At 34.8% G+C, this 11797-nt stretch overlaps 1 protein-coding gene across 1 annotated transcript; it reads right to left on the reverse strand.

Annotated features, from left to right (window-relative positions):
* Window positions 1-6898: 6898 nt before the first annotated feature.
* On the reverse strand, window positions 6899-10730 carry LOC147866910 (UBP1-associated protein 2C-like). The gene is made up of 6 exons (XM_087317449.1): window positions 10493-10730; window positions 9164-9284; window positions 8719-8862; window positions 8239-8435; window positions 7883-7958; window positions 6899-7601 (listed from the first exon to the last, which is right to left on the reverse strand). Exons 1-6 carry the CDS (start codon window positions 10636-10638, stop codon window positions 7179-7181), a joined length of 1107 nt encoding a protein of 368 aa, XP_087173575.1. The 5' UTR covers window positions 10639-10730; the 3' UTR covers window positions 6899-7178.
* Between the last annotated feature and the right edge of the window lie 1067 nt (window positions 10731-11797).

Here is an 11797-nt window from a genome sequence, read left to right on the forward strand (position 1 = left end):
ATAGACAAATAGATCATCCTTTAGGTGAATGGTTGACCATGTTTATAGTCTATATGAAAGGACCAATGCACTCTTGATCTTCCTTGATGGTTTACATTTTCCTTGTATCAAGTCAAGCGTGCATAATTTCTTTTGTTAAAACTTTCATTGTGTAAGATGCACCTCACAAATGTTAGGGAATGATCACCCTTGTTCATCCACCGAACTTTGTGTTCCACATCCATTTTATCACGAAATTGATATCAATTGATCTTTCAGTATTTTTTTATCCATGAACTAATTAAGTGATTCAAGTCTCCATACTTATCCACATTGTGTAACTCTTTGACGTCTACTTTGTGATGCTATAAGTACATGCAATGCTCTTGAACAAGATTCACCAAAATGACTGCAATTTGAATGATTTGATATATTAATGGTGCTATATTTGGATAATATACATAGTATTAGCTGGATTTTATGTCGTGTGTTATCTAGATTTGAATTGCTTATATAATGGTGCATTTACGAGAGTTGGATGAGAATGTTGCTTCGCATGTAAATCCGATTCCCATATCAATATGGGAGTTGAATTTCTGTATTTGCTTTGCTACTTGCTATTTCAAGTCATGGAGCTTATGTGAGTCTTAACATGCTTTGGAGTTTATGGAAGCCACCTTTCATTCGTTTTAAGCATTCCAATGTATTAATGAAGATACTCATCTCGTGGCTCAAGTCATGCCTACACATTGTCGCCTACTGCAAACATATTTTTTTCAATAATTGGAACATGACATCTACACATTGTCTTCATTAGACTATCAACTGCATTTATGCTTCGACAACACTCGTGATCGACATACAATCCGCAAATTTTAATAAAAATCGACCATAATGATTATTATGGTGAAAGCAAATGAGCACCACATGTAGGCTATGCAAGCCAAAATCAATGGTTGATAATTCAAAATATATAAGGAATATCCATTTCATGTCACATTTCCATGAATGAACACGACCAAACATGCACATGTTGTCAAATCTTCAGCAATAAAACTCAAGATCGTTGGTTTTTGTGAATACCATACTTTTTATATAAGTAACAATAAATATGTTTAATAGCTCAAATTGGACCAAGGGATGTAATTGAGACAAACGGTGTCATTTGGTAAATATGTTCTATTAGGAGTGAAATGGTAATATTGTACCTAACTTTGTAAAATCTTCAAAACATTATATCAAACCTAACTTGGTTACTAAGGATGATGACTTTTTATCATGTTGTTGGTCCTCATGTTTACACGATGAGGTTGCTCTTCATAATGTTGTACATAAACAAATGCACATGTTATGTGGATCATTGTGTAGAAAACAAACCACATGGTAGCAACTAGCATGTGATAACATTAAGTATCGCCCATACATGTAGTGCAATTCTCTCACATTGGACCTAATTACTCTTACATTTAATGCAATTGTCTCTCCTCATGTTTCTCTATGTTATACCAGTACATGGTTGTTAAAATAATGAAATCTATGATAGCATGTGACCCCATCAGTACATGTGACTAAATGTTGGATGAAAACCAAACAGAGGGTTGCAAAAGGAAACCTCAGAAATAGCAAAAATTTGTAGTCCTATTTTGTGGGTTTCTCGTATCCAAATACTACATACATCATGAGAATAATTGACACCCTATAATATCTATTGTGACCTCGAATTATTATTGTACTTTATCTTGATGTTCAATAATGCACGCATTGTATAGTAACTAGTCATGTCTTCTGCATTTCCATCATATAAGGTATTGGCATGTCCTTTTCCCTTTTTAAATCCAATACACATGGTAATACAATGCAAGTGATCTAGAAACTACCCCTATCCATCCAAAATGAAATGTGAAATATATACAATTAAACCATTTAGTCTTATATACATGCAAGAGGTGCATATGATTCATAAAATCACCATCTACACAAAATGTCCTATTGTGCTCTAACTAAACTTTGATCTTTTTGGAAACATAAATACGAAACCTACTATTATAGGTGTAACCTTCTAGCCAAGTCTATGGCTAATTTCAATGGATTAAGGGAAGGATAGTCAAGAAACTGAGCAAACAAATTGTGAAATATTGTTCATAATTATAGTTTTTCTAATTATTAAAATTGAATGACTTGTAATTTTTGCCTATTTTAAGCACAATCGTTAGGTTAAGGGTCACTTGCACGATAATAACACATCATGTGAGAACTTCCGGTATATGTTTAGTTTTTCTAGTTGAATGCTTTTATGGTTCCTTTATACTATTTTGTTGGTAGTATCCTAACAAGATGGATGATGCTACCCTTACAATTATTAATTCACTAGTGATCATTTCGTGTGTTGCTTGGTAGACCTTGTAGATAATCAAAAGGTTTAAATAATTTAAAGAATTTGATGGAAGGAGTAAATATATAATATTTGTCAATTCTCCAATGAGCAACACAAAAACAAATTGTAGTTCAACATCTTTCAGCGCCATTCAAGGCTTGAAAAATGTGTACAAGATTCTCATTAATATATGTATGCGTTTACTTTTAATGGAATAGTATTTTTCTTTACAATTGCTTGAGTATGTGTGATGGACATGATTGTCGGTGAAATGCTCTTATAGCACCATTAGAAACACTTAAACGTTACCATTGTAACGAACAATTGTTTCAATAAAAGGTCAAATGTAGGATGTTTCGTTAACTTAAAAGGTTGATTAGGTGGCAATCTTGTGGATGCAACCGTGAGTACATTGGATACTCATCGAATAACTTAGAATATGCATTTTCATTTACTCATATTAGAAAAAATGATTTAAAATGCTTTCAAAGATTCAACAACTATATATGAGTGTCCCTTTCCATCTACAACCTTGAGTTATGGAGTAGTGCACTATGAGAAGCTTTAGAGGAGAAATATTCTAAAAGATATCCTATATGTCCTCTTTAGGATTCCATGTTGAAAAACATATACCTTGTGTTTTTTATTCTTTAAACAGAATATATCTAGGGCAACCAATCATCATAAAACGCTTTAGATGTCCTAGCTTTTTCGCATATTCCATGACAAGTACACATTAGACTCTTTAATCATACACTTATGCTTACTGTTATCAAATTACCTCACACATCACCTATGGCAACACCATCATGAACGTAACTTGTATACAAGTTTTATGGCATATATTCCCACCTTTTTATGCATGTAGCATGGGCATGCCTCTTCATTCGAAGCAAACCACTGGCTCCCAAGGTAGTTATGAGCATGCTAGCTAAACTTTGCTTCAGTGGCATGTGACACATAAAGACGTCACTCACACGGGTTGATTAGTTGCATCTCACCTATTGAGGCAAGGTAGGGCAAATTGGTTGAGGTCTTCATGAATTAAGTTTTATATGCGACTTCCTCTTGTCTAGTGTCTTGTAAATCGCTCTTGTAAATTACCATTCATCACATTGAATTAGTGACAACGACATGACTTGTATGCATATAAATTGGTTTCTACTAAACTCGTTGCAAATAATGAAGAAAAACAATGTAAGATTCTTGAAAGGGTAGAAACATGAAGTTCTAAAACCACACTCTTTGAAATAAGAGTCAACTAAAAAATAGAAACCAACATTATGGTAATTATGCCACATGACACTCAATAATTCATTATATGGATATAATCCAAAAACACAAAAAACATACTAAAATATATGCTACATAAATTTATTTTATATGAGATGGTGACGTAATATGTGAATTTTCATCCAACATTGACATAACCTATTGATAATAATTCTTGTTTGACATCGCCATTCACATTATTCTTGAAAAAGTAGTGGTCTTGTCAAGCATAACATTCTTGATCATCATATTTAACTAAAATTTGTGGTGTGGTCCTTATTTTGGGTCCAAAAACGATCAAATGTGTGTATGTATGTTGTTTGTCATCTTAGTCATTAAGATCTTTACATTTTAATACTGAGTACCGTAGTCAACTTGGTTCCTACAATATTATATATATATATATATATAATCATATTCCCTAATATGTATAGACATTGTGCATACTTTCTAAGATACTCTTAACATACTATGGCTTTATTTGTCCCTTAGTTATAAATAAGGAAGACCTAGAGTGCTTCGCATTGATTCGTCCTGAGGCGATAAGTAAGAAGACATTGTGTGCAAAATCACATTGTGGCACATAATCTTAACTTTGCTTCTTGATTTGGAAAACAAACTTTTTCAAACAAAATTGATGAAATATACATAACAATCAATTTAAAATGAATGATGTTATGCTACTTAAATTAAATAAACCATATTATAAGCTTTTCAATTAGAATCATGAACACAATACAACGTGTTGCCAATAAAAAGGACCCATTTCTACAAAATTTGTAATTGTAATTTTATATTGTTCTGCACACATATGTCTATCATCGACATGATAAACGAAATTGACGAAGATCCAATTTTCTTGTAAATGAACATATTGACAAACAAACAAAGGCTATCCTTATAAGCTAGACATCAAAAGATAAGTGACAAAGACAAACTTGACGAGGCATAATGATTTGCACAAGAATGTGAATTACAAACGAAAAGTGACAAGTGATATAAGAATAGTAATTCCTTGCAAATGAAAATCTATGCGAAGTGAAGGTTCAAAGAGTGACATTGACAGAGATAGAGATAGAGATAGAGATAGAGATAGAGATAAAAACACACCGGGAGACAAGGAGATAATAACTTCACCTTGACACAAATTACTAGCAGGCTCTTACATTTATAACTGCCACTGTAAATGACAACTTCAAATCATCACATGCTACCTAATGGATAGAGACACAATATGTTGGATTGGACAAATACAATGAATTCCATGATGCATGACCCAAAATCAACCACTCTCTTTAAAATAATATAAAACACATAGATACTTGAAATGTTGCATGTGACTTTCATTTTTTGTTTTCGAACAATTGCTTTGTTGAATAAGATACATGGATGTTGACAATTTCTATTTGTATATAGGTGAATGTAGTTGTTCTTTGTGTGGATAGTTTTAGATTATGTGATAAAAACTAGACAAGAACAATGAGCAAACTTTAGTTTCGTGAATGTGTACAAATAATTTTGTTAGGATGCCTTCATGGATATATCTCAAATACTATTTAATTCGTTAAGCATGCACGCCTGACAATAAGATCATTAGACATAGCTCTACACCATCTACCTCAAATTTATGGAGAGTTGAGTAAATGTTATCCCATATTTAAAACAATGAAAAATAAAATAAATAATCAAAGTGGATATGAGTAAGTGATGCCCAACATGAAAGCCACCAATAGTCCAGGGGTTGAAAAACTAAACTACCCTATATTTGCTCCTCACTTTTGTTGAGAATGATTGGTTGAATTACACAAACAAATCCTTTCTTAACATAGTATGATGGCAGTCCTATGAACAATGAGATATCCATTGGGTAGCAATAATCAAGCGCCTAGGTATTGGGAAGATTGTATTCTGTTGTTGAAAAATTGGACATAGGAAATAAATTTTCTACCACCAAGCTTAAAACCATCTATGCTCTTGTAGGATTTTATTAGTCAATGTTACCCATGGTAATGCATACATCTTCCAATGGAAGTTGATGACTATAAGGTTGTTACATGACAAAATCAGTGACAACATTCTCATAAACTAACCTTAAAAGCCATTGGAATAGCAAGTTTCATTTGTGTGTAAGGTGTGAATACCAGCCTATGGTTTAAGTTGAACTATTTGTATGTGAACACTATTATAAATACCAGTAAACATGGTTGTAGAAACTAGAAAAGATGGTATTACTAAAATTCTAGACATCATTCTACCAATAATAATGAGCTTACAACATATGCACTTGATCCCATCAAGTTGAGCATTTGACTCATAAGCAAATGCCTAAAAGTTTTGAAATTGTTTATTACATGCAATACTTACTCCCAACAAGGTTCTTGGACATGAATCCTATGAAAGTGACAATCACCTAACAATTGGTTGTGATACACACAATACCACTATCACTCCCCAACTTCACATACTACTTTAGGTATTTAAATAAACAAGAAGGAATACTAAAGAAATGTGTTTAGGCACAGATAAATAAGACAATATCAACTGAAACATAATGCAAAGTATTACCTTTACATAGTTGTGGACTGCCTACACATTATTGGGAATGCCTGAACATCAGGCTGTGTTGATGAATTTACAAAATTCTTGATTACAAATGTTCATCCCCTAAGTTAATATTATTTAACTACATAAAAAAAAGATCACACTGATAAAGGCTTGTATTCAGCAATTAACTTTTCAAGTGATTACAAATACCTTTTAGCTTAAGATGATGATACCAACATTTACACTGCAAGTTCACCCCTTTAGAAGGTAATACCAGCAATGATGGCTACAATAGAATACAGTGGTTTATGATATGGTATAACATACTTGAGAATCACTTTTGATCCATAATTCTCCTCACAACACTACTCACATCATTACAACAGTACTGCAAAAATGGAGCCCAATCAAAGATTCTGAATATACTCACTTACCTTATTTTTCAAATTACTCTCCGATTTCTCTCATCCTTTTAGAGAGATAAAAAAGGAAAAATACTTTGAGACTTTCCAAAGCTGAACAGTAGTTTGGGCTTCCCCATTTAAAGCGTCTAGAAATCAGGTTGCTCATTCTCTTTGAAGAGGCAATGTGCCCCCAATTACCATTTTTCTTCTTATGTGCTTCCCATATGTTTTTTGGTATGTATGCCAAAAGACGGAAACTATAAAAGCAAGATGGAACGAGAAAAAGAGAATGAAACATGCATGCAAAGGCAATCGAACCTCCATGACAAACAAATACTTGTTTCTTTTTTTCCAACCTACATTTATGTTTCAAGCTTAAATTCACGATAAAGGATTCTCAATTTTTTATATTTTCAGCCTAAGGCATAATTACAGCCTTCAATCAACAACAAAAGACCCTGGCAACAATGTATGGAAAAATATATGCAAAAAGAGAGCACCCACACAGGATGGAAAATACCCAAACAAAAGACCATACTCACTTGCAAGCTTTTGCTTAGAATACACTGAAGGATAGACAATAGTAAACAGTAAAAACAATTCTTTTAAGGGGGTGCACCATAGTACCCAGGAAGGACATTACTTGTATGAAGACCAGATTGAACACCTTGAGAACCACCACCACCACCATAGCCACCACCACCTCCATATTGAGGATAAGGGGATGAACCATATTGAACCCCGCCAACCCCGACGCTTCCATATTGTGTTCCACCCAAACTACCATAAGAAGGTTGACTAGTATATGCCGAAGCCAGGCTAGAAGGATATCCAGATAAACCAATAGACGAGCCCCCTCCCCCCACACCTTGTAGCTGTGCCCTTGGATACGGGGCTATATTTGGATTAACTGAATATCCAGGTTGAAGTTGAGAGACAATAGGTGCAGTTTGTGGAGTTGAAACTTGTGTTTGTTGTGGCTTCTCTTTTTGCCCTTCCATCGCTAGCTTAACCACCACATTACGACCCTGCATATATAACAACAGCATAGACAAAATAAAACAAGATATACAAAAGTATTATAATAGATTACACATTGAATGTAGGCAAGGGTATACTAGTTTGCTCGGAAATACTGATAAGGTTTCAAAAATGACCAGAATACCTTCTCGTAACACAGAATTTTGTAGTATATAAGGGGTACTCGAGTGATTTTTGTAAACGTCCAGTAAATACCCAAGTTATGGGTATTTTGATGACTTATAAAATAGCTCAAGTGCATAGAATGTAACGACATATGTGGCATTACCTCGATCGTTTTGTTAGTATCCCCAAGGGCCCTACGTGCAGCTTCAATGCTCTTAAACGTCATGAAAGCAAAGCCCCTATACACAACATGATTATACTTAGAAGCAAGCACAAAAGAAAGTACAAATATAATATCCTCCATATTTGGTTACGAAATGTGGTCTAATATGTTTTATAATACGGAGGTGTTCACTGAGTCAATCACGAGAAAGGACTGGATAGTCGTTTTAAAATCTATTATGCACTTTTCATATATATATATATATATATATATATATCACCAATATGAAGGGGAATTTTGGAATATGGAGAGTATGTCGCCCTGCTGAAAATATTGGCACCTTAATTACAGCATACCGTGATTTATTTGTACTTTTATCATAAGCAACAGAGCCTTCTTCAATCTCTCCATATTGAGAAAATATGCTGATTAATGTTTCGGTGGTGGTCTCATAAGATAAGCCGCCAATAAAAAGCTTCCTCTGAGCAAGATCTCCGCTGACAACAGGACCATGTGTACCACTGACTGCTAGATTACAGACAGCAATCCTTCCCTGTGGTCATGCATCTAAAACCATATCAATACCTAAACCATCATTCTCATATATTAAAAAGGCATGCGTGATCTTTGTCAAAACTATATTCCCGTATATCCTCCATCACTGATCTCTTCTTCACAAAATTGGAGAACCACTTTTTGAAAAAGCATGTAGACATAATGTCGATCAGAAGGGAGAGCAATTTTTCTCAATTCAGAAGATGAGGTACACTTATTCAATGTCTGAGAAACAGAAAGCACAATTTTCATAGGTTTGCATAAGAGAGAATGCTACTTACATCTATTATCTTGCTTGGTTCTTTCAAGGCCCTCTGGGCAGAATCCATGTGTTTGAAAGTTATGAAACCATATCCACGAGATTTTCCAGTACTTTTATCAACAATGACTGCACCCTCTTCAATCTCACCATATTCATGAAAAACCTGATACCATATAATCAAATTTAGCTAAACCTCAAGTAGAAACCATAACACAGTGCCTGTCCTTTCTCGAACCTCTCATATATCCATTTATCTATCTCTATATATCACCCAAGTTTTGTGTCGACCAAGTCTTTTCTTACATACAAGCATATCCAATCCGAAGTTGGCAGGTCAAACAAACACTCATCTTCACCACCGAAGATCAGTACAAAACATACTAGATGTAATCAACTTGATCACCAAAAATCAGTTCAAACCATACTATATATATTACATGCATTCATGCCATCCATGCACTCACATCACGCAAAGCTTCCGAGGTAGTTTCCCAGGCCAACCCCCGCACAAACAGCTTCCGATGGGCAGGATCCTTGCTGGCAATATCCCTAATTTCTTCTGCAATCGCAGGGTATTGACAACCTCTGCATAGCATACAAAAAAAAAACACAAAACCACAAGCATGACCAGTCAATCATATTCACATGCAGAAATGCCAAACTCTGATCACACATATGCCGAAACAAAGGTTTCTGAGAATTTACAACAATCCTTTAATAAAGGAAACAGGATTCTCATGTTTCCGTAACACTTTTCCATACTGGGGATCCACAAAAAGAAGCTTCAAATTCAACATGTACTCGTATATCTATAGCAGATGCTTACCACACAGAAGAACAAGCAAGCATGCAATATGGTCAACTGAAGTTAATTCACAACTAGAGAAGTTTTGTTTTTGAGATCATAAGTTGTGGAATTCTCTATTGCTAGGTGGCACTGTCTTATTAAAATATTTAACATAACAAACATGTGGAAGGCAAAGGTTCTTACTCTTCGCCATCCCATGGCTAACAGCCTTAATCTTTATGATTACACATATAGACTAAGTAATTCAATAAGGCCAGAAATATTGATATCTTAAAGGTATCTGTGTGCTCAAAGCATTAATTAACCCTTCTAATAAAATACTAGTTGCGCATCTTCCCTTATAAATGATGTTATCAAAAGATTGTCTCTAGATGAATCAAGTATAGTGACTACCTAGAAGCAGGAACCTTTTCACTGGATAGCCAAAATTGAACAGGTGACATGGCCTTTGCTAGCATGTGGAAGATAATGCTAGAAGTTCCATATACTTAAAATGTCAGGCAAATCCTTCATAAAAATCTAAAATATCAACCCAGTGCATTCATAACCCTCTTTCACAATCTTCATGTGCACTGAGAATTTGTATAGGTCTACTCATATAGTTCACGCAAACTCTCATTCTTTCCACACACACACACACACATTATCAGTATGAGCAAGCCTTTTATAAAGGCGGAAATACATTGCATACACACAGACATGCATATACATATACATATCATTATGAGCAAGCCCTTATAAAGGAGGAAATACATTGCTAATGATCCTCTTTCACAATTTGCTGTCCTTACAAATATTTCCAAGTAATATCATACGTCCCACACACACACATATGTCTTGGAATTTCTCACATACACAAAGCATGAATCTTTTCTACAATTTATTGAGTAAATACATAAGCGCATGTACTTTGCATCAGGGGGGCAAAAGCAGAGGGATGAAAAGGGTACAAGACAGAGTAAGAGATAAGAGTAAAGTATCTTACACATCCGCGAGAAGATCTACAAGCTGTTCTTTGCTGAGAGGTTCTAGAAGAGCCTTAATATCATCTTTAGAGAGTTGCAGAGAAGACCCATTCTTGTTTTCTTCATCTACCTTCCTCTTCTTAGACTCTTCTCCACCATATTCCATGATTTCCTACTCTCTCTCTTATTTTTTTACTTTGTCGGAGGAAAAAAATCAGAAGAAACCTGTAAAGAGCAAGGGGGGAAACAAACCCTAAGTTGAAGGCGGAAATAAAAGTAGACAGAGAGGCGAGGTGAGGACTGAGGAGGAATGAAAAGAAGCAAGAAAAGAGGCTCTTTCTTCTCTTCTCTTCTCTTCTCTTCTGGGTAAAATGGTAATATGTTTATTATGTACATATTATTATTGTTAACATTACCGGAAGTCATCGGATTATTACAACCGATGGAATATGCGATATCTGATCAGAAACCAATCCATCAATGAATCACTGAATTGGGGGGGCGTGGGGTGTGTGTTTAGGGTTCCCAAGACATCATCCCTCATCTCCGGATTCATTGATATGGACCTCCTATACAATCCCGTGTGATAAAACGCCAGTGCAAATATGATGGACATGCTACCAGCTTGCCAACCTTCAAAACCCTAATACCTCCTTTGTCAACCTCCCTGAAGTCTCCAACAACGAGGATTGCCATACCATGTATGCCTTATAATAATCGTCAATTGTGTGTCCTTGAACCCCATATCGAGTAGAAAAATAGATAACATTCCGAATTACGCCAATATAGGCCACAACCCCCAATACCGTCGATAATTATTGAAAGGTTGTCTCACAATGTGGAAAAGGCATTCTCAACTCCAGAATCCTTTTCATTATCAAAGAATGGCTACCATAGATCAAAATATAAGGCTCCCCCATTCTAATGAAACCTACATTAACCCATGATTGAGTTGCATCGAGGAATATTTGCCTAAATTTTTGTAAATGTATGGATTACACATACATTTAGTAAGAAAACTTAAAGAAGTTTAATGATTGATTTTTCCATTTGCTTTTATATAAAAGCATATTGAAACATAAAACCAAAGTAAATGGGTAGTTTTAATCAAGATGAACATGTCATCGATATGCTACATTCTGTACAAAAAGGTATGTTGTTGTGAGGGTTTATGAGAACATGGGACATAGCTTTAACCTATCATGATTGTTTCATTTATGACGAACAATTCTTGGAATCCTGTTTCCGTGTTGTCTTGTTTACTTCATAATTCTTCTAACATTTAGAACCTTAATTATTTCTTCAAATTTGTAACATCATACTTG

This window comes from Azolla caroliniana, unplaced genomic scaffold (assembly GCF_043228905.1).
Source record: "Azolla caroliniana isolate FFs.n. ecotype wild unplaced genomic scaffold, voAzoCaro1.0.p SCAF_3, whole genome shotgun sequence".
Classification (NCBI taxonomy): Eukaryota; Viridiplantae; Streptophyta; class Polypodiopsida; order Salviniales; family Salviniaceae; genus Azolla; species Azolla caroliniana.